General features: G+C 40.3%; 1 protein-coding gene across 3 annotated transcripts in view; it reads left to right on the forward strand.

Annotated features, from left to right (window-relative positions):
• dock4b (dedicator of cytokinesis 4b) overlaps positions 1 to 24464 on the forward strand; it is a 237364-nt gene that overhangs the window by 170801 nt on the left and 42099 nt on the right. For 2 of the 3 annotated variants that reach the window (XM_057854988.1, XM_057854989.1), the window contains exons 32-43: positions 1267 to 1293; positions 1419 to 1514; positions 6261 to 6321; positions 6386 to 6479; positions 7751 to 7899; positions 8045 to 8131; positions 8217 to 8321; positions 11375 to 11516; positions 11587 to 11753; positions 14014 to 14100; positions 19493 to 19669; positions 22820 to 22903. In XM_057854988.1, the coding sequence (XP_057710971.1) occupies positions 1267 to 1293; positions 1419 to 1514; positions 6261 to 6321; positions 6386 to 6479; positions 7751 to 7899; positions 8045 to 8131; positions 8217 to 8321; positions 11375 to 11516; positions 11587 to 11753; positions 14014 to 14100; positions 19493 to 19669; positions 22820 to 22903 (1276 nt within the window). The remainder of the gene's footprint in view (positions 1 to 1266; positions 1294 to 1418; positions 1515 to 6260; positions 6322 to 6385; positions 6480 to 7750; positions 7900 to 8044; positions 8132 to 8216; positions 8322 to 11374; positions 11517 to 11586; positions 11754 to 14013; positions 14101 to 19492; positions 19670 to 22819; positions 22904 to 24464) is intronic. The other variant, XM_057854990.1, reaches the window with a different exon arrangement.

Raw genomic sequence — 24464 nt, forward strand, 5'->3', positions numbered from 1 at the left:
CCCATGTTGACAATTACAGGCCTCTCTAATCTTTTCAAGTAGGAGAGCTTGCACAATTGGTGGTTGACTAAATACTTATTTGCCCCACTGTAAAACGGCGCCATTGTAGTCTGTTTGTGGCAATGCGTGAGTGAGTCGTTTTATCGTGATTAATTAAAAAAAAAAAAAAATTACCGCCTGTTAACACGATAAATTTGACAGCCCTAAAATATATAATAATTATCAGATAGAGGATGGAATTACATTGTTATATTTTACTTGTATAAGAATACTCATGTGTAAATTACAAAATGAAGTGTAAAAATGGATATTCTTACACTATATAATATTACAGTATTATCACTTCAGATCGAGGTGTTTATGGCACTTTCAAAAATGTAAACTTTGGAAAAAAGTTTATGACATAATGTATTGATTATTTAGGAATGGAAAGATGTGCAGCAAGGCAAAACAAAACAAATGCTCAGAGTATAAAGGCTAAATAAAGGATTGTAGAAAATATGAAAGGGTCCTAGTATAAATAAGGGGATAGAAAAATTAGGCTCGCCTGATCAAAATAGAATCCGTCCCTCAGAAAAATCCTTGGATTTTCATTTTGCGTCAAGTCCATCGATCTTTTCTCATCATAACAAAGGGATGTGGAAAGATGGCTTTGGTATCCCGGCAACAATCGGCCTCGTTAGAAATTAAGGTCTCGGTGCCAACATAGCAAACAAACACTCTTTGTTTGGTTTCAATAATTGACTGGGTTTTTTTCGGATTATAAATCACACCTGTGTATAAATCGCGGGGCCAAACTACGAAGGAGAAAAAATAGTGAATTATACTCTGAAAAATACTTAATATGTATTGATGGATTCATGACACAAAGGTGAGTTTGGGTCAACGTCCATTTGGAATCACTTTGCATCTTCACACACGCGTCTTTGTCCAGTCTTGGTCCACTTCGTCCTTGTCTTTCCAGGTTTGTGCTCCCGCATGCTTAATTTGTGGGTGCGTGCGTGCGTGTACATCCCATTTCTGTTTTTAGCCTCGGTGTAATTTCCAATAAAAAATGCATCTTGTATAAATCCTTCATGGTCCTCATTACCCGAACATTTGCACATTAGTCTTGTTAAAGACTTAAGTGAAATATAAAATTGCATGCGCTTTGTTTTCTTAACGGTGGAGATTTATTATTCCACTAACCCCCAAAACTAACCTGCGTGTGTGTGCTGATATTAATCATATTAATTTATCCCGCCTATGCTTTCCTGCCCGGAGTAGAATTCCTCTGTTTGGTCCGTACCCTAGGTAAGACGCTCTTCTCTTTGTTCTCTCGGTGTCGTCTTTGTGAGGATTGCCAACGGAATGGGTACAGTGTCGTTGTTTTTCCTTGTTGGCGGGAGCGATTTTTCTGACCGTTTTTGTCTTCGCAGTCTGTTGAAGAAAATCGAGCGAGAGACGTGGCGGGAAAGCGGGATCTCGCTTATAGCGACCGTCACCCGGTTAATGGAGAGGCTATTGGACTACAGGTACGTTCAAATAACTTCCGAGCAAGGGCGTAGGTTTGCATAGGAACGGTAGGAACATAAAACTTGCAACTTTTCAGTCCGCTCAAATAGTTCCCACCAACTTTTAAGCAACCTTATTTGCATTACATAATGACTTCAGTTCTTCAGGTAATTTAGAATGTCTTCTCATATGTAGTTAGTGTGCGTACCATGCGTAGTTATCTATCTAAAAGGCATCAATATGTGACAATTAGTGGGAAAAGGTCGGATAAACTTGAAGTTACACGTGGAGTACCTCAAGGCTCTGTCTTGGGACCAAAATTGTTTCTACTATATATAAATGATATATACAAGGTATCCAGCATATTAAAAATGGTGCTTTTTGCTGACGACACCAATATCTTTTTCTCAGGTAACGACCTAAACAGAATGACCCAACAAACGAATGAGGAATTAGGCAAGCTACAAGAAATATAAATATATATATAAATAATAAAAAAAAATATATATATATATATATATATATATATATAAACTGTCACTAAAACCTTTTTAAAACTAAATACAGTATATGCTATGTGGCAAAAAAGGACTGAAAGAACATCTAGACATTCAAGTAAACCAGGTGGCTATTGAACGTGTTAGAGAACACAAGGTATTCAGTATAATACTTGACGATTAGAATGCAATGGAATTTTATTGTCATCATCATCGGTATCATTGACAATCATTGACAATTACAAAATGTGATATGATTTGCCCGAAGGAACCGAAGGAGAAGACAAAGGCGGACGGGATGAAGCATATGCTTATCAGTTTCCCGTCCCCCATACAACTAAAGACGCACATTCAGGCATGGGACATATATCAAAACTGTGCAATAACACAATCAACAATCTGGGTTTAGTAACTTAGCGTCCAGTCAAGCAGCTCGATTAATTTCAGGGCGTACAAGGTTAAGGCTTTGTCATGTCCCTGACATTTTTGCATCTGTTTGCTGTGAAACATTTTGTTGTAGCTATGTGTGTGGCAAAAGTGATTATGTGTTATCACAGCTGGTGTGATTTGCCCGAAGGAACCGAAGGCGACTCAGCAACAATTGACGCACGCAAAGGTCACTGTAACAGTTTCATCAGACATGAATGTATAAAATCAAACAACACGCTGTACATATTTTATCCCAAGATTAATGTCTCCACAACGAAAACATGCTTATTATTCATTTTATACAGTATCTTTTCCATATACTCAGTAAACTAGACATTTGAATCAGGAGCTCGGTAGACACAGCTGATAATTATGTTTTTACATAATTATGATAGTCAGCCAAAATTTCCAGCCTCTTGATGCGAACATCTCTCTCCTCGCCCGCCTGCTTGAGTTTTTTGTTTTCAGCGCGAATTAACTGGAGCTCTCTGACGATTTCTTGATTCTGGTTTTGAATCAAGCCAGTCAAGGAGACCGCCAACTTCTGTATGGAGGATTTTATTTCATCCAAGTCTCCAGGTTTCAAATTCTTTGGAGCCATACTGGGAGTCGAGCTTGCTGGCCCTGAGCGCTTATCGGTTAAGATAAGAGAGTGCTTCAGGAGCTAAGAGTGCGTCTGTCCACGGTGAAGGCTGAGCAGCGAGTTGAGATTCATTAACATGGAATCCACATATAAGACAACTGAAAAATAAATTAGCTAGGAGCGTCTCCATTCTTTACAGAGCTCAAAAGTAATAGATCACAGGGACCTCCAAATAATTTATAGTGCACTGTTTTTGCCCTATTTGACGTACTGCGACAAAATTTGGGGAAACACCTATAAATCTCGGTTATACCCTCTGTTGGTCATCCAAAGAAAAGCAATACGGATTATTCATAAGGCAAAATACACAGCACATACACACGAGTTATTCATCAAATCCAAGTTATTGAAGCTGTATGATTTAATAAATTTCAAGACGTGACAGATGATGTACAAAGCCTCAACAAATAGCCTTGCATCGTCAGGGTCATTGGCTGTTTTTAAGAGGAGGTATAAACAAACCTTATTAAATATTTAGGTTGCTGACTCAAGCTAACTCTTGGACATAATAAGACCGGTACAAATGTTAAATAATGTCTGGGTGGCAACTCAAACCTGGAAGCAAAACCGAGTGTACCCAAAACAATGGAAGGCAAAAATAAAAGAGGAAAAAACAAAAACAAAGGTGACTCAAAGCCAATCCAATCAGAACTCACAAGGACCTATCATCTGTAGGCTGTAAATACACAGACAAGTGACTTCAAATTCTGTAACGACATGGAACTGGTTGATTGGCCACTGTCCTGCCCAAGATCTTTACAATGCGGTCAGACAACGCGCCTGCCCGGAAAACTCCTTAAAGTCTGGATATTGTGGAGGATAGCTGGGGTAGATGGCGGCCGCTGTGTCTAACTCGTGTCACACTCGAAGTAGAACGATATCGAGGATGTTTCGTTTTGGTGCGCTGTTGGCAGCTACTCCTGATTGTGCCAGGTGGGTACAGTGATCGCTGGGACGGTCCTTACTGAAGGACCTAGCGACGCCAGTCCCCCAGGCCATGAGTCCACAACCGGAATGGCGATGCAACCTACTACGAAGCTGCCCGACCTTGAGATGAATGTTCATCGGGAGTCAGCAAGGAATGAAAACTGCGACGAGGATTAAGTAGACAAAAGGAGGGTGGCGGACACGGCCTACCATCAGTCCTCAGCTATCCCCCTATCCTCTGGATCGAATCAACGGAATAAATTAATTATTGAATTATGAACTAATCTACTGGATCTAATCATCATAACGAGCACATTGCCACGATCAACAATGCACTATTGGGAAACTAAACAATCAGAGGGGATGGTTATTATATAAAAAAAAAAAAAAACTTGTAATCACTACGAAATCATAATGTCAAATATTGATATTCGATATTTTCTGTGTCCTATATGGTATACTGGGGATGGGTTTCAATAAGCTTCGGCTTCTCCCGTCAGCCCTTTTCTTTTCGGGTTGAATTAATTGTGAACACATATAAATGCTGTATGTTTGGATTTGTCTTGCCTGAAGGGAAAATAGATAAATAAATATGTTGCAAGGATAGAATTGACTTGAATTATTATAGGTATTACAGTACTTTCATCATTTTCAGACTTACATTGACCCCTTTTCACTTGCTACATGTGCCAGTCCATTTTTTCCCCCCTCAAACACATGTTTGATTGGCTAATGACTTGACCCCACCCCCCCAATACAACATACCGCCTCCTCCGCCAACCTTCGAAAACGATGGATATTAGAAATTTTTTTCAGCCAGCAGCAGTTACGGTAAGTCATGAAAAAAGACATCAGTGTTTTGGGGAACACACCACTAATTTTGCTACTGAAAGTCCAACCTGCATCAGAGTTAGCCATAGACTTCATACTGATATTGGGGGGGGCGGGGCCGATTAATAGGGGACCTGCATTGTTGGCGTGGCCGTTGAAGTCAGTTTACATCTCGCCTAATGCAATCTTCTGAAATGCTTGCAAGCATGACCAGTTGTTTTTCACTGAAACTGCCGATAGTTAGTTTTGCCTCAGATAATCATGGACTTTTAACTGCCAACCAGCAAGGCTCATGACCTATTTTGTAAGATGAGTTAATCACCAGACACACCTCCTTTTAAGTATAGCATATAAGCAACGCCGAGCTCTCTGTTCGGCGTGCATTTCTCTACACAGCTTTGTTCTATCATTGAATGCACCCAGAAATTTCTGAAATTAAAACTGCGAAGTAATGATCTCTTGCCTTCAGTCTTTTACTTTGCAATCCAGTCTGGCCGTCTCACCTGAATTGAAAACGAACACACGGAGGACCTGAAAGACTGCCTCCAACACCGTCAAAGTGGAATCACAGACAAAAAGCTTTTTTTTTTTTAAATTGAAAATACTCGTGAATAAATACTTAAATCCCTGAATGCTTTATAGATATGGGTGTAAAACAGTCTCAATTCTTGGTTAAAAGCAAAAGAAACGTGCAGTTAGCATTTATTTTACATAAATTTGGTGAAATACGATGCTAGTCTGGGCGTCAATGTGGTGGCCGCCTTATGGAAACAGAGCTTCTCCGGTGAAAGTTCTTGTGAATAAATGCTGAAATCCTTGAATTCATTATAGATATGGATGCGCAAAATAATAAATGTGATAGTTCACTTACTTACCCCCCTTCTGTCATTGTTCGCATACTTTTCTCAATAAAATATGATCCTATAAATGTTTGGGTGGTTTTAGTTAAAGCAGACACTGTTTTTTCATGTGTGTGATTTTGACAAAGATCAGATCACATTTGATGGTGATTTTATGCAGAAATGTGAGAAATTCCAAAATATTCAGATTGTTTTTCATACCACTGCAGTAAAATGTACTTAAAGAAAGTGGAAAAATTGAGAAAATTATTCGACTAGAAAATGTAATTAAAAAATTATCAGATTAAGACATTTTAAATTTGCAGTGTGAAATATAGTATAAGTCAACACAGATTTATTTTGCATTAATCATTTATTTTAGCCTATCAATTAATTCCGTTCATATTGGTGAGAAATGTAGCCATGACCCCCATTCACCCAATCCTTTTGGTTTTATTAATGTCCCGTCCCAAGCAAAAAATTGTACATGCTGGTTATGCTGTTATATCGTCCCTACCAATATTGAGAGCAAACCTACGCCCTTGCTTCAGAGTAAATGAAGACTTAGTTTTTTCACTCCTCTTTGCTATTTTCTGCTAGGGACTGCATGAAGCTCGGAGAAGTAGACGGCAAGAAAATTGGATGCACCGTTAGTTTGTTGGTAAGTACCGAAAAAGCTAACACACAGGGATTTCAACGACTCATTTCCCATTGTTTTGGAGCAGAACTTCTACAAAACGGAGCTAAACAAGGAAGAAATGTACATCCGTTACATCCATAAGCTGTACGACCTGCATCTCAAAGCGCAGAACTACACAGGTAACTAGAAACTGCAATTTATGGAGAAATTACTCTGGGTCTTTGCTGTGTGGCTATACAGATCTTAGCCCTGCCCAGCGCTATCAATAGAATGGACAAACATGCCTGTCAATGGCATTAAACAAATTAAATGTCATTAGAAATGAATGGGAAATTTGGACGTCCATGGCCGTCAATGGCAGGACCCTGCATAAGTATCAGTGGAATAGAGGACGTTTGGGGGACACGTCCTCTTGATATCTGGTCATTTCCTATTGATTTAGGGACATTGTTTTTTTTTTTTTTTGTCTTTGAAAATGAATAGGAAAATTTTTTTTTTTTTTTTTTTTTTGTCTTTGAAAATGAATAGGAAAAATTTTGGACGTCCATGGCCGTCAGTGAAAGTGGGGAATTTTGGGGGACACGTCCTTACATAGACTTACATAGACGTCGACTTACATAGACGTCATTGGAATCCTATTACAATGGCATCAATAGAATGGACAAACATGCCCGTCAATGGCATTTAACAAAGTAAATGCCATTAGAAATGAATGGGGAATTTGGACGTCCATGGCCGTCAATGGCAGCACCCTCAAAAAGTGTCAATGGAATCGGGGAAGTTTGGGGGACACGTCCGATTAATATTTGGTCATTTCCTGTTGATTTGGGGACATTGTTATTTTTTGCCATCGAAAATGAATGGGAAAAATTTTGGACGTCCATGGCCGTCAATGGCATCGATTCACATATGCGTCAATGAAATCCAAGTTCATAGATTCAATAAATAGATCAATAGATTCGACATACATGGCCGTCAATGGCATCAATGCAATATAAATTCCACTGGAAGTGAATGGGAAAGTTTTTAGCAATTTTCCAAATTTTTTCCAATTTCTGTTTACAACTTTTATGCCTCTCACTGTCTCGTAATTTTTGGTGCCCAAATTATGTGATTTGGTCAAAAATTGTAGGACTAGATACATTCTGAACCTTTTTTGTGTGTGTGTGGGGGGGTCGTTTACGGACGAACGGTAAATTTTTCGGGGCCATTTGAAAAATTTCCTGCGTCGCGCGAAAATTCCGGTCGTGTCGATACTCCAACGGTGCTGATTAGGCAATGGTCCGGGCTGCGCGGTGCGACGAAAAAACGCGGAGAATATATTGAAAAAGAATAAGTACAATAAAATTGCAGAATAACACTATGTGGTCTTTTTCAAAGACCCACATAAAAAGCTAGCATCTTCACACTCGAATTGCTGTCATGCTAACGCTATTATCACCAAACGCAGAAGCCTCGTACACCCTGCTGCTCTACGACGAGCTCCTGGAGTGGTCGGACAGGCCTCTGCGGGAGTTCCTCAACTACCCCATGCAGAGCGAGTGGCAGAGGAAGGAGTTCTTGCACCTTACTATTGTCCAGAACTTTGACAGAGGCAAGGTGAGTCGTGAAAATCCATGCTGTGAACTCATTTTTGCCACAAAAAAAAGACTATTTGTGGAAGATTTTTGACCCACCGGCGCCTCCTAGTGCTGTCAATTCAGCTGCGCAACATGAGTTTAAATGATATTTTTGTGTTCATCAGTGTTGGGAGAACGGCATCATCCTCTGCCGAGAGTTGGCCGACCAATACGAGTCATACTATGACTACAGGAACCTCAGCAAAATGAGGGTTAGGCAACTTCGAGAGTCTTTATTTTTTAATTTGAAAAAAATTATGACTTTTTTCATTCACGCGTTTGAAACTGTGTCTTTAGATGATGGAAGCGTCATTATACGACAAGATCATGGACCAGCAACGTCTTGAGCCAGAATTCTTCAGAGTGGGATTCTACGGGAAAAAATTCCCATTTTTCTTACGGGTAAGTAATAGATTGTCTTGGTGCGCAGTGTTCGTTTCGTCAAAGATGACTATAACGAAAATATTTCGTTGACGAAAAATTTTTTCATGACGATGACGAGAAGAAGTGATATTGTCGATCCAGAGGAAGCCTGTGGCATACAGTTTTGCAACTGTTTGCATTACTCTAACACACCCAATATAAAATAAATAGCACTTATACCATATTTTAAGGAAAACAAGCACAATATAGGGCATAAAAGATACACGACGGCTTCTAATCACGGGAGCCCAACGTGTGCGTTGTGAGCAAGATGGACGCACCAACTCTTGCAATCAGTTCTCCCAGAGTGTCCAGAACAAATGGCGGGACGCTCTGTACCAACACAAGGAGCACCGGAGAATGCCCGATATCCAACTGATAACACGACTGACAAGACTCCAAGAGCCTCTTTGATGCTGAGTTGGCAAAATCCACAACCCTCGTTGCCCGGACAACAGTAACTACCGAATCCTCCTGTCCAATCCACAAACAGACAATTATCCCAAACACACCCTTCTTCCTGCCCACGGCCCGCCCCGCGAGAGCCTTCTGTTCTGTTAACGGGATTCAAAAAATTGAATAAATATATCGATCGCTTCCACACACATTTCATTCAGGAGCATGAAATACCACGTGAAAACTCACGCACTTTTCACGGCACTGTAAATATCTTCCACCCTGGCACTTACATACTCATACATTTCTCCCGGGCCGGGACTGTAAAGCCCCGTCCCGGCTCCCCCCTGTTTTTAATGCATCACACACCAAGGTTGTGGGATGGTTGGGACCTGTTGGGGGGGGGGGGGGGGTGCCTCACGGTTACCTCCTCACGACAGGCCCCGCCATCCCTGCACCTTTGTTTAACGCACCACACACACCATACTCCACAGGAGAGCTACGGCAAAGGGCGGTGGGACGGGCGGCTGGGTAGAAATTCCATGCTGCGGTCCCACTGCCCCAAGCCAAGCTCTCCTATTTTAATGCATACAGTGCACTACCCTCCCCTCTCAATCCCATCACGGTGCTGGGTGATGGCCGGGAACCTGGCAGCCACAGTTATAGGGTGGTAGGTGGGTCCCACACTTTTTCCCTATGACGTGGCTCCTGGGGCATGGCCTCCCCTCTGCCTGGGCTGCCGGCTGCAGGAGTGGGGGGGGGGGGGGGGTGGGTGGGGGGCGGGATCGGGGCTCCGATCTTGCGTCACCCCGTGCCGGTTCCTCGGCGTTCTCCTGCCTCCGCCTTCCCCTCTCTTCTCTGACTGGATATCCACCCTGTTCTCCGTCACGGGTCGCTGGCTGACCGCCGGTGTATCGGGTGGGTGTTGCCTGCTCCGGCAGGGGACCCTGCCCTGGGCTTGGTGCGCCGCTGGGGGTCCCGTGGCGTGCTGTGCCGGTTGGGGAGCTGCGGCTGTGGCTTGTGGTCCGGGTGGGCGGGCGGGGGTGTGGGTAGGCGTGGGGTTGGTGGTGCGTCCCCTCTTGCCATCCCTGAAGGCCGGTTGATGGGTGCGCGGGTGGCCCGGGGGACCACCCTGGATCCCGGGGGTGGGGGACGATGGTTCCTTTGCTGGGCTGCGCTTGACCCCCAGCCCCCGCCCGCCCTCCCTCCTTCCCCGGGCTGGCTGGGTGGGGGCCGTGGCCCTGGGTTGGCGCCCGCGTGGCGTTTCCACTCGTCTGCCTGGCTGTCGCGCGCCTGGTGGGGCTTGCGTGCGACTGGATGTGATAGGGCGCGCTCGGGTGGGGGATCCTGGTGCCGGGATTGGCGATGGGGCGGCATAGGATTGGTCGCCAACAGGCTTACACTCACAAGGGATTCACACGATTACTGGGTTCTAGTTCACAGAGCTGATTTGTGTACACTCTACCCCTTTCAATCATTTAGCTTATAGACTCCCCCACCCCCGCCCCCCTCTTTCCCTGGTCAACAGGCCCCCCACATGGTGTCAACCGGAAATACAGCTAGCTGACGATAGCACCAACATATTAGTAATTGGTCTAGATGTTCAATGTATTTTCTTGTTGTAGTTTGTGTTTTTCTTTCTTCTCTTGTGTTTCTTTTCATCTGTTCCCCCATAACCCCTTCCTGTCCGCTGCTTTGTCATAACAAACGAGGTATGTTGAGTGATCACAATGGGATTATGTCAGACTCTCAATGTGAAACATTAAAACTGTTCAGTCTATCCGGGCACTTAGACTTCCATTCTCCATGTCAAACAGCTGAACAGGACAGGTTTAAAAATAATAATAATAATAATAAATAAATAAATAAATAAGTAAAATAAAATACCCAAGAAATATGAAATAAACATGCTTTTTTCCATCATAGGCAGTTTAAAGGTCTGCGCTGAGTGATCATCACACATTAAATGTAACTCGTAGCGTTAGCATTGCATTTGCGTTAGCATGAGGCAAGTGGAAGTAATGTACTGTTTTGTTGCTTAGAGTGTATTATCATCAGAAAGTTGACGTTGTCCTTGTGAACGCTACAATATGTGCTCGCCTGTCAATACTCATTCAAAATTTTCAGAAACGTATATTTATTTTGGGAATTTTTTTATAATTTTACAAATGAAAACATTTTCAGTAAACGGGGACTAAAACAAGACAAAATTAGTTTTCGTCAGCATTTCAAACGGACTAAAATATGACGAAGATTTTTGGCCCAAAATATTAAAAGGCCTGCTAAAAACAACACTGCTAGTGTGTCGAAGTAGTCCTGTATTAAAGTCTCACCTGAGTATAGGTCGCACTGGAGTATAAGTCGCATTTAAACGCTTCTGAGAAAGTGATATTTTCTACGGTTTCAAGTTGCTAGAATTACTTGCTTGCCCTTGCTAGATGTATAGCCCATAAACTTCATTTATTTGTCCTCCCGAGTCCCTAAAGAAGTAATAAGCATAAGGGGAGAATTGCATTTTTTTAATACAAGTGTCCTTGAATGTGAGGTGACGTTAGGTTTTACAGTGCAGTAGCGGCTTGTCTCCACTAGATGTCAAACTAACCCCACACTGCCTTCAATGCCGTTCCCTTCCTCAGAACAAGGAGTTTGTGTGCCGGGGCCACGACTACGAGAGGCTGGAGGCCTTCCAGCAGCGGATGCTCAATGAATTCCCGCACGCCATCGCCATGCAGCACGTCAACCAGCCGGACCAGACCATCTACCAGGCGGACGCGCAGTGTATCCTTTCGGATTGCTCGGAAATTTCCACAGGTAAGCGTCTTTTTTCCTTAAAACGCCACGCTCCCAGACCTGCAGATCTACGCGGTAACCCCGATCCCCGAGAGCCAGGATGTTCTGCAGCGTGACGGCGTTCCAGACAACATCAAGAGTTTTTACAAGTTCAATCACATCTGGAGGTTCAGATACGATCGACCTTTTCACAAGGGCACGAAAGACAAGGAGAACGAGTTCAAGGTAAGCCCGACATGAAATGAAGTGACCCAAAATCAACAGGTCGTGGCCCAGAATTGCCTTAAAACCAATACAGGGGTAGACAATACCCTTTTAAAGTTCACTGGTTCCACTAACGAAACCCAGTGGCGGACTTGGCAATTTTGGGGCCCAAGGCGAACATATCCAGGGGCCCTCTTCATGGGTCAGGGGTTGAAAAGGTGAGAAGGGTGTGGAGGAAATATGTTCCGGTACACTAGGGCTATCCTAAACAAAAAATGTTCTCCTGATTAGTCAGCCAACTAGTTTTACGATTAGTCGACTAATCTAATAATTTTTCTTTTTCTTTTTTTTTTTTTTACTTATTTAGCAATGATTTTTTTTTTTTTGACGCTTATTAATTCACAAAACCATTTTGGAACCCTTAGATTCTTTATTAAAGTACAAATAATCATGTAAATAACAATAATTAATCTTTAGTCTTTGTATCCGTGGATCCCTCTCACAGAAAGAATGTTAATAATATAAATGCCATCTTGAGGATTTATTGTCATAATAAACAAATACAGTACTTATGTACTGTATGTTGAATGTATATATTCGTCCGAGTTTTATTCATTTTTTTCTTAATGCATTGCCAAAATGTATATGATCGGGAAAAATTATCGGGAATGATTGGAATTGAATCGGGAGCGAAAAAAAAGCAATCGGATCGGGAAATATCGGGATCGGCAGATACTCAAACTAAAACGATCGGGATCGGATCGGGAGCAAAAAAACAAGATCGGAACAACCCTACTTACAGTGGCTGCTGCTGGTGGAAAAAAAACTTCTAATATCCATCGTCTTCGAAGGGGGCGGGGGAGACGCCATGTTGTATTTCTGTCGGGGTGTGAATATGTGTGTGTGTGTGTGTGGGGGGGGGTTTCAAATCATCAGCCAATCAAACGTGCGTTTGAGTGAATAAAATGGACTTGCACATTCAGCGAGTGAAAAGGGATCAGTGTAAGTGAGCATAATGAAAGTACTGTAATTCACTTAATAATGGTTGGATCAATTCTATCCATACAACATATAGGAAGACAGATCTAAATGACCTACATAACTGAAGTCATATCATGCAAATAAGGTTGCTTAAAAGTTGGTGGGGATAATTTGAGCATCCTGAAAAGTTGGTAGTGTTATGTCCTTACCGTCCCTATGCAAACCTACGCCCTTGGTTTTTAGGTCCTCAACCGTTATGAACAACCCTGAATGTGCATACTCCGGTATTAGCAAACGTGTATATTGCACATGTATTATTCATTCCAAATCCTGTAAAACTAATTAGAGTTTGGAACGGTCATGCACAGCCTAGCGGGGATGCAGCTGCACACACTTAGTATTAACCCACCCCCTCTCCACGCATGTCATCTTATTTAGCACCCATCAAAAACTACTTGCGCACATTAATTAAGTGAAGACGGTTCGATCTATAGTGGAAAAATTCCCAAAGGTGGTGTCGGACTTGTTACTCATTTTGTATTACATGTTATTTTCATGTGATGTTCGTATTGAGACTTCATGGCCTTAAAAAGCGTAAAATCAATGAAGGTCATACGGGTGGTCTAGTGAGTCAGAAGAGCCTTCTTCATCATCGATCCACATCGCGTGCTTCTGGAGTGTCCTTGTGCAAAACGTGCTACGCTCTATTAAGCGTCAAACCAATATCAGACCTTGCGAGGGCTCTCTGTAGACAAACAAATTAAAGAAATATTGGAAATATGTATGCTTGCATGAGCAAGTATGTGTATTTACATTGGAAATATTCAATTATTCTGCATCTCCAAAACTAAAATCTAATAAAGTTCTGTTCGCTTAGTTGTTTACAGCTTTGTGAACAACTGCGCGACCACAAAAAAAGTATGTTTTTCATGTACAATATCGCCAAAAAAAAAAAAAAGCGCCTCTGACCTTTGACCATTAAACCACACTGCTGTTACTGTTAACCAGTACTTTTAGCTGTTTTATGATCACTATTATTTTTCCTTCTGCTTTTACAGCCACTGTCGATTTTATTGCCTTTTCCATGCTGTCAGAGTGACCTTGTAGCATGCTAGGACTAGCTAAGTGCCACGTCGTCAATTGATGGCCGCTGACATAAGACGTGACATGTGACCTACTCCTTTAAGTGGCTGCTCGGACGGCGAGAAGTGGTTTTTCTTGTGTGCGGATGTGGGTGTGCAAGCTGTGTTCGCTGCTCTTAAGGACGCATGCCAATCATAATCATTGTGTGTTGCTGCAGAGCTTGTGGGTGGAGAGGACGACCCTGACGCTGGTCCAGAGTCTCCCCGGCATTTCGCGGTGGTTCGAGGTGGATAAACGTGAGCTGGTGAGCTTTACAAATGACAACTAATAAACACACACAGAAAATATTTAGCTTTGATTTTTTTTTTTAAACTAGGTATTAGGATGATCAAAAAAAATAGGAAAAATATAACTAGAGCAGCCAAAATGAATGTATTGCATTATTTCTGACCTCTGTGACCTTTGACCCTTTCTCTTCTTATCATATCACCGACCCTGACCCTAAACATTCTAATCTGTTTTTAGGTTATTGCGAAATTCCTATTATGACGTCGTGATCACCGACCCTGACCCTAAATTGTCTTATCTGTTTTTAGGTTATTGCGAAATTCCTTTTATGACCTCTGTGACCTTTGACCTCATAACACCAAAATTAATCACCTGTCCTGTTTCTTATCTAAACTTCCACATAAATTGAACTTTTTATGCATGGCTGACAGATGTTTTTGAATGTGAGAAAGACATTCAAACCCCTAGGTGAAAAAAACACCTATTGTAAGAGGGTCTTACAAAAAGGAAGCTGCTACTGAGCTGTTTAGCCTTGCCCTCATTCAAAACCAAAATGAATCTTCGAAGTGCGATAATTCGACCAAATGTGCCAAATTTCGTGGAAACACCTATTGTAAGAGGGTCCTACAAAAAAGGAGGTGCTACTAAGCTGTTTAGCCACGCCCTCATTCAAAACCAAAATGAATGTTCTAAGTGCTATAATTCGACCATGTGTGCCAAATTTCGTGCCGCAATCTCTGAAAAAAATTTGTTTTTTTTAATGGCGAACAAAGCGTCATCATGGCAACAGACAGACATGTGGACATGGGCCTTAAAATGTAAGGTCTTGTAACTACACTGACCAACTTAAAATGAACTGGACATGTAGAAGTCAAATGAGTGTCTTCCTGTTGCCACTTGATGGCACTGTGATGCAAATGACCCGTACAAGACCCCTTGAGGGTACGACTTTCAACAAGTACGGGATGTTTGGTGCAGAAATATTGTTTTTCTGCCAAGTTATGACTGTTTAAAATTTTTGGCGAGACAAAATGGCGACGGTCATTCTCATATTCCTGTTTGGACCGTCTGCTTCTACAAAACCTTAATGTTTTTCATCAGGCACCTGAACACATGCAGGTTTGAGGTCAATTTATTTATTTATTTTTTTTACTTTGGAGGAAGAGCCTGTCTAGTAAAAAAAAAAAAAAAAAAAAAAAAACAATAAAAAAGAAAGGGTATTTCTTCTTCCCAGCAATGGGCACCAGGCCCAATTTCAATGCAGTCTTGTTCAGGCTGGGATCCCACTTATACATGCCAGGTATGAAAAATACCTTGCATCAGGCAATTATTTGTCATTTACTGAATTTGGCACCCCGCCCTGTTCAGGCCCATAAATGAAAATCTGCCATTTTCCTAACTTTAAATTTCATATGTATCATGAACAGTCTCACCAATTTTGAGGAGGATCCAACTAAACTCCCTTGGTGCCAATATCTCAGATATGCCCTTGTAACTCTATATAAATTTCACTTTCAATCCAAGATACCTGATTTCCTGTTTGGTTTGGAATATCAGTCCAATAGACTTTTTCGAGCAGTTTTGCAAAAGGTATCGACTCCCTAAATGTCATCGCTATTCCTTGAAAAAAAACCTAGTAGGAGAGGTTTTTTGAAAAATTCAAGAGGCCAATGTTGAGCTATTTTGTCCCGTTTTTTCGCTATGTCAAAATTTGCGCCCAGCCGCATGTATGTGGATATATTGGTAAGTTACCAAGCATATTAAACCTCCAAATTAGTCATTTTGATTTGCCCACAAAAAAGAATAATAAAAATCCTTTGCATTCCAATAGGGCTCTCGCACCACTCGGTGCTCAGGCCCGAAAAAATACAATAACTGTTTTGCGTTCATGACAAATATCCACTTTTGTCCAAAAAGTGATTCATTTTTCCCACTCTGAAAAGCTCGCCTTCTCGTCAACAGCCTTTTTATTTGTGTCCAGCATTTGCAAACCGTAATATATTGTCTGTCTACGTTGATATATACACATGCACATTTAAGAGTCTAGTGTGAAATTGTGGATTATAAAAGCAGCGATGACAGCTCTGTGGTGCAATAGCATATGAAATATGGCACTGCCAAAAGCTCTATTAAAGAGGATTAAGCCATCGGTGCGACAGGGGGAGAAAAAAAAAAAGAATATGGCGCCAGCGGGGGAAAGAAAATAAGCATCATATTCACGGATGACCCAATACTAATTAGCTTTTGCAACTATTGCGCTTCATCTTCAAACCGTCTGTACTTTTCATCCGCACAATAAATACAAAGATTATAAATGAGAAAGGTAATGAAAGGCTTTTTTATCATCTTTAAGCACATTGTGTTGGTTTTGTGGCCCTCTAAATGACTCCTCTGTTCGCACTACATGCAAGCAGTTGGCTTTTTAATTGAAACAACTTTAATCACTCTGCAATGTGCAACTGCACAGCGTCGCATTTCAAGTAAACATCCACTATTGCCCAATGCTTAAACTCGAAAATGTGCCAAAAAACAGGAGTTAAAAACACAATTGCTTGCGAGCTCAAATTGGAAATTAGCAAGGCGATCACACGTTAAAGAACCTCAAGTAATTGCGGAGTTAAACTTGCTGAGTGTTTGCCACCTAAAAGGCCGCATTAACAATATTGATAGCTTCCATCTGTTGCGTACAAGATGACGAAAATGAGAAAAAAATGCTAAATAAGTAACAGGGTTGAGTTGAGAAAACTAAGCTTTAATTTCAAGCAGAATGAATTAAAAGGCAAAATAGAAACTGTGTTTAGAACCATTTAAGGAATTCTGAAGTTGAATGTGTTAGTATTTTTTAACTTACAGTGGGGCAAATTTGTATTTAGTCAACCACTAGTTGTGCAAGTTCTCCCACTTGAAAATATTAGAGAGGCCTGTAAATCTCAACTATGAGAGAAAGAATGTGGAAAAAAACAGAAAATCACATTGTTTGATTTTTAAAGAATTTATTTGCAAATCATGGTGGAAAATAAGTATTTGGTAAATACCAAAAGTTCATCTCAATACTTTGTTATGTACCCTTTGTTGGCAATAACTGAGGCCAAACGTTTTCTGTAACTCCTTACTCTTCGCTTGGTGTAAGGAAATCAACTGTGGGAGCAATTATTAGAAAATGGAAGACATACAAGACCACTGATAATCTCCCTCGATCTTGGGCTCCATGGAAGAGCTCACCCCGTGGAGTCAAAATGATAACAAGAACGATGAGCAGAAATCCCAGAACCACACGGGGGGACCTAGTGAATGACCTACAGAGAGCTGGGACCACAGTAACAAAGGCTACTATCAGTAACACAATGCGCCGCCAGGGACTCAAATCCTGCACTGCCAGACGTGTCCCCCTGCTGAAGCCAGTACACGTCCAGGCCCGTCTGCGGTTCGCTAGAGAGCATTTGGATGATCCAGAAGAGGACTGGGAGAATGTGTGATGGTCAGATGAAACCAAAATAGGAATTTTTGGTAGAAACACAGGTTCTCGTGTTTGGAGAAGAAAGAATACTGAATTGCATCCGAAGAACACCATACCCACTGTGAAGCATGGGGGTGGAAACATCATGCTTTGGGGCTGTTTTTCTGCAAATGGACCAGGACGACTGATCTGTGTAAAGGAAAGAATGAATGAGGCCATGTATCGACAGATTTTGAGTGAAAATCTCCTTCCATCAGCAATGGCATTGAAGATGAGACGTGGCTAGGTCTTTCAGCATGACAATGATCCCAAACACACAGCCAGGGCAACAAAGGAGTGGCTTCGTAAGAAGCATTTCAAGGTCCTGGACTGGGCTAACCAGTCTCCAGATCTCAACCCCATAGAAAATCTGTGGAGGGAGATGAAAGTCCGTGTTGAACATCACTGCTCTAGAGGAGATCTGCATGGAGGAATGGGCCAAAATACCAGCAACAGTGTGTGAAAAGCTTGTGAAGAGTTACAGAAAACGTTTGGCCTCCGTTATTGCCAACAAAGGTTACGTAACAAAGTATTGAGATGAACTCATGGTATTGACCAAATAGTTATTTTCATTTAATGTAATCACTTAAACTCATTGATGGATATTGATGGATACCGGAAGCGGTTGTTCGTCTGGATGTTCATCAATCGACAATCAGAGAAGTTGTCTATGAAAGGAGAGAGTTTGGCACTGTTGCTTCTCTCCCAAGGAGTTGGCGTCTACCAAAGATCTGCCAAGAGTTCAGCGCAGAATAACCAGAGGGGTAAAAAAAGAACCCTAGAGTGTCTGCGAAAGACTTACAGAAATCACTGGCACCGTCCAATATCTCTGTGCACACATCAACTATATTTAAAACTATGGCCAAGAATGGTGTTAATGGGAGGACTTTACAGAGGTAGCCACTCCCGTCTAAAAGAAAAAAAAAAATTGTTGCTCGTTTAATATTTGCAAAAAGGCACTTAGACACTCCATAGAAGTTTTGGCAAAATATTTTGTCGACTGATGAAACCAAAGTTTAATTGTTTGGGAGCAACACACAATATCATGTGTGGGGGAAAAATGGAAAAGCTCACCAAAATAAACACCTCATACCCACCATGAAGCATGGTGGAGGGAGCATCGCAATTTGGGGCTGTTTTGCTACCTCAGGGCCTGTACGACTTGCAGTCATTAATGAAGGAATGAATTCAAAAGTTAATCAGGATGTTTTGCAGGAAAACCTGAGGCCGTCTGTCAGACAGTTGAAACTAAAAAGAGAATGGATGCTGCAACAAGACAATGGTCCAAAACACAGAAGTAAATCGACTTCTGGATGGTTTCAGAAGAACAAAATATACATTTTGGTGTTGCTAAGTCAAAGTCCAGACTTGAACCTCATTGAGATGCTGTGACATGACCGAAAGACAGCGATTCATGCCAGACATCCCAGGAATCTGACTGAAATGCAGCAGTTTTGTAGATAAGAATGGGCCAAGATTAGTCCTGATTGATGTGTCAGACCGATCTGCAGCTACAGGAAGCGTCTGGGTGAAATTAATTGGGGGGGGGGGGGGGGGGCACAAAACATTAAAAATGTGATGGTTAACTTTTTAATCTTCACCCTTCTGTCATTGTTTGCATACAATCCTCATTAAAATATGAAAATCTATCAATGTTTGGGTGGTTTTAGTTAAAGGAGACACTGTTTTCCCATCTGTGTTATTTTGACAAAGATCAGATCACATTTGATGGTGATTTTATGCAGAAATGTCAGAAATTCCAAAAGGTACAAATACTTTTTCATTTCAGTGTGTTGGCCAGTAAATTCACTGGGTCCACCCCTGGGTGTGTCCTTGTATGGCTAAACTGATATTTTCTTATGACTTTCACGTACAGTGGATATAAAAATTCAACACTTCATCATGGTTTCAGGTGGAAGTGAGCCCGCTGGAAAATGCTATCGAGGTGATCGAGAACAAGAACCTGCAGCTGCGCACGCTAATCACGCAGTGTCAGAGCAGGCAGATGCAGAACGTCAACCCCCTCACCATGTGCCTCAACGGGGTCATCGACGCCGCCGTCAACGGCGGCCTGGCCCGCTACCAAGAGGTACTCCGGGAAAAGACCGTCCGCTCTTACCTTGTCGCCTAGCAACCCGAAGAGATGCGCGTTAGCGGCAGCGCGCAAGCGTAATTCCGATTGACAGCTGTAGCGGTTGGTCCCGCGACAAATTACGGCAAAATTGTGTTTATTAATATTGAGATTTATTGCTTTAATTTGAGCCCTGGCCCCTTTTGGGAGGTGATGCTGTCTGATTTATTTCACCTCCTCCCCATTCTCATTCCATCGCTAATAGGACTTTTTCTAATGATTGACTGAGCCAATCACTCACTCACTCTGAATTTCCATTAAACCTCAACATTTTTTCATTATTTTTGCGGCCTCAATAGGATAAATAGGCATCTTGGCATTATAAAACCCATTAAAGCACAGGTGTCAAACTCGCGGCCCGAGGTCCAGATCGGGTACGCCACATTTTTGTAAGGCCCGCAAAAGTGAAATCATGTGCATCAACTTTGTTTCTTGCTAAAAAAAATTTCAATAAGATTTCTGTAGTCTTCAATGACCGATTAAGCACTAAAGAAATCCATTGTTTATATGTTTTTTTTTTTTTTTTAATGAAAAGATTATTTTCAATTTGTATGTGCAAAAATATATGTAAAAATACATTTTAAACTGACTATCAACTGTTTTCACAATTTGTCATTTGGCAAATTATGTCACTCACTCCATTTATGTCCAGCTTGGATCTTTTATATCCATTCAAAAGTGAGATAATTTACCATGACAGTGTCATGTCATAATTATGACTGTCTAGGGACATTCTGATGGCGCCACTATCAAATAAAGTGTCACCAAATACCATAACTAGCAATTAATGAAACAACTAGAACAGTAACTGAAGAAATAATTAGCACAGAACGTGAATTTTGTAGTGCTGCAATGCATGCTAGGAAGAGTGTTCAAAAGTCCATTTAGTCTCATCAATATGTCAATTTAGTAGATTAAATTAGCCTAATTTGCCTAACAAAAGGCCGCTATCTTAAATGTTACAAATGCAAACGTATGTAAAATTTTCATAGAAAATCGCGCACACATAACTCCACAAACTGGAGCTCTAAACTTAATTACAAATGCATACACAAGCATATACAGTGGGGCAAATAAGTATTTAGTCAACCACTAATTGTTCAAGTCCTCCCTCTTGAAAATATTAGAGAGGCCTGTAATTGTCAACATGGGTAAACCTCAACCATGAGAGACAGAATGTGAAAGAAATAAAAAGAAAATCTCATTGTTTGATTTTTAAAGAATGTATTTGCAAATCATGGTGGAAAATAAGTATTTGGTCAATACCAAAAGTTAATCTCAATACTTTGTTATGTACCCTTTGTTGGCAATAACGGAGGCCAAACGTTTTCTGTAACTCTTCACAAGCTTTTCACACAGTGTTGCTGGTATTTTGGCCCATTCCTCTATGCAGATTTCCTCTCGAGCAGTGATGTTTTGGGGCTGTCGTTGGGCAACACGGACTTTTAACTCCCTCCAGAGATTTTCTATGGGGTTGAGAGCTGCAGACTGGCTAGGCCACTCCAAGACCTTGAAATGCTTCTTACGAAGCCACTCCTTTGTTGCCCTGGCTGTATGTTTGGGATCATTGTCATGCTGAAAGACCCAGCCACGTCTAATCTTCAATGCCCTTGCTGATGGAAGGAGATTTTCACTCAAAATCTCTCAATCCATGGCCCCGTTCATTCTTTCCTTTACACAGATCAGTCGTCCTGGTCCCTTTGCAGAAAAACAGCCCCAATGCATGATGTTTCAACCCGTATGCTTCACAGTGGGTATGGTGTTCTTCGGATGCAATTCAGTATTCTTTCTCCTACAAACATGAGAACCTGTGTTTCGACCAAAAAGTTCTATTTTGGTTTCATCTGACCATAACACATTCTTCCAGTCCTCTTCTGGATCATCCAAATGCTCTTTAGCGAACCGCAGATGGGCGTGGACGTGTACTTTCTTCAGCAGGGGGACACGTCTGGCAGTGCAGGATTTGAGTCCCTGGCGGCGCATTGTGTTACTGATAGTAGCCTTTGTTACTGTGGTCTGTAGGTCATTCACTAGGTCCCAGCGTGTGGTTCTGAAGATTATCAGTGGTCTTGAATGTCTTCCATTTTCTAATAATTGCTCCCACAGTTGATTTCTTTACACCAAGCGTTTTACCTATTGCAGATTCAGTCTTCCCAGCCTGGTGCAGGTGTACAATTTTGTCTCTGGTGTCCTTCGACAGCTCTTTGGTCTTGGCCATAGGGGAGTTTGGAGTGTGACTGACTGAGATTGTGGACAGGTGTCTTTTATACCAATAATGAGTTAAAACAGGTGCCATTAATACAGGTAACGAGTGGAGCCTCGTTAGACCTCGTTCGATCAAGTTAGACATCTTTGACAGCCAGAAATCTTGGTTTATTTGTAGGTGACCAAATACTTATTTTCCACCATGATTTGCAAATAAATTCTTTAAAAATCAAACAATGTGATTTTCTGTTTTTTTTTTTTTTTCCACATTCTGTCTCTCATGGTTGACAATTACAGGCCTCTCTAATCTTTTCAAGTAGAAGAACTTGCACAATTGGTGGTTAACTAAATACCCACTGTATGAGCTGAAACAACTTACAGCCTTGTGTGGGCCAAACCATAGTGCAGCTATCCTTTATCCATGTCAGACATTTATGTCTGCTTCTCAGTCATACAAGGCGACAATCCAGCAAGACCCAACGCTGCCACCAGAGGGCAGTGTATTCTCCTTCTTTAAGCAAAATGCCAGACTTTTGGACAATTCCGGCAGTTATTTAGAATTTCTAAAGGGTTAATTCCGATTTACGTGGAAATTCAGGTTACGTCGCCAGCGTAGGAACGGAACTCGTTCGTAACCCTGTGTATAAGTCGCTACCACGCGAAAAAAAAAAAAAAAAACGGATTCATAGTCCGGAAAAAACTGATTTAATCCAAGAATTTACTAATAATAAATTCAAAACCCCAACACTAGATGATTGTTTTTCATTTGAATTGAGATGGTTGTTTATTTTTCAAACTTTTTTTGTGTGCTTGAAGTGTGTCAGCCCAGTGGGGATTCAGGTAACAAGGCAAACCTCCTGCTGTGCCATGTTTGTGCATAACAGATGTTTTGTCTTCACACAGGCCTTTTTTGTGAAGGACTACATGATGAATCACCCTGAGGACGGGGAGAAGATCGGGCGCCTTAGAGAACTCATGTTTGAACAGGTCGGTAACAGGAGATTAAAGGCACAATAAGGTATTTTTTGTTTATTTATTTATGTGGCGGCGCTGGTGCCACCTACAATAACAAAACAGCTTAAAAAGAAGTCAACATTGGAGGGACGTGCAGTGGGGTACTAAAATATTGATGTTTATGTGCTATTTTAGAAATATTTACTGACTTACACATGTGAGATTTTTAGAACGCGTGTCCATGTAATTGGAAATTTTCAAATGGAGTAAATGCAAAATAGATGGAAAAGGGTTTTGTGAAAAACAAAGAACAAAAAAAGAGCAGCTAAAAAGAAATATTTTAAATACAAATGAATTACACACATAGAAATAAATGTGATTTTGAAGAAAAAAAAAAGTCATTCCAATATTTTGATCTTTTTCATTTCAGTCACCTTTTTTTATGTCAATCACTCACATTTTTTTAAAAATTGTTTTTATTTTTTTTTATTTAATTTTGGAATTTACTTTGTTTTAATGTTTTTAACTGTATTTTTAATTTTTGAAAAAGTACTATTTTTGAAAAATTTTGAATTTACTTATTTATTGTTTAATTAAATTTTATTTTTTAATGTATTTATTTGTAATTTTTATACCAGTTTTTAAAAAACATTTAATTGATTTTTTTGTAACTTTTTTTTTTAATTTACTATTATATTTAATTTAATATTTACTTATTAAATTTGAAAAAGATATGAATATAATTTTTTTTTTTTTAATTATTTTTAATCTTAATGTATTTTAATTTAAAAAATGTTTATTTTTAAATTTTTTGGGGGGAATTTTAAAAATATTTTTAAAAAGATATTTAAAAATAATTATATGTTTATTAAATTTTTAATTTATTTTTATTTTTAATTTTTTAGTTTGGAAAATATATTTTTTTCTATTATTTTCTTTAATCATTTATTCATATTTTTCTAATTTTAAAAATATTTTTAAGAATTACATTTTTAAAATGTTTGACGATATACATATATAATTTTTAGTGAGAACATTTTAAAAAAAAATTTGGCATCTTTATTTTTACATTTTTTAAAATTATTATTATTTTTTTCTATCTCAATAATTAATAATATATATATTTATATATATTTTAATGGAATTTATTTTTTGAATTTTTAAGTTATTTTAAATTAAATGTATTAAAATTTCTATTTTTTTATTTAAAAATATATATTTTTTTACATTTTAATTTTTTTTAAATTATTTTATTTTTCTTATTATTTTTAAATTGTCAATTTTTTAAAATTGTGTTTATTTATTTAATAACGTATTTGATTTATGAGTATTGATTATATTTTTTCATGACTCGTAATCATATTGGACCCACTCCAACCATACATAACAAGGCAAATGACAGCACTTGACTTTCGACGTCTGCTCTAATAAAACCGCGACGGAATAAAAAGGGGCCACATCTGTTTGCATGTTGATGCGCGGGCGGCATATGTTGAATATGAATATTGAAATATAAGCGTCTGACAAGGGCAGGAGACGCGTTTGAAGACTGGCCACGGGGGAGGACGGCTAGGTCATCAGAAAAAGAAACAAA

This window comes from Corythoichthys intestinalis, chromosome 13 (assembly GCF_030265065.1).
Source record: "Corythoichthys intestinalis isolate RoL2023-P3 chromosome 13, ASM3026506v1, whole genome shotgun sequence".
NCBI lineage: Eukaryota > Metazoa > Chordata > Actinopteri > Syngnathiformes > Syngnathidae > Corythoichthys > Corythoichthys intestinalis.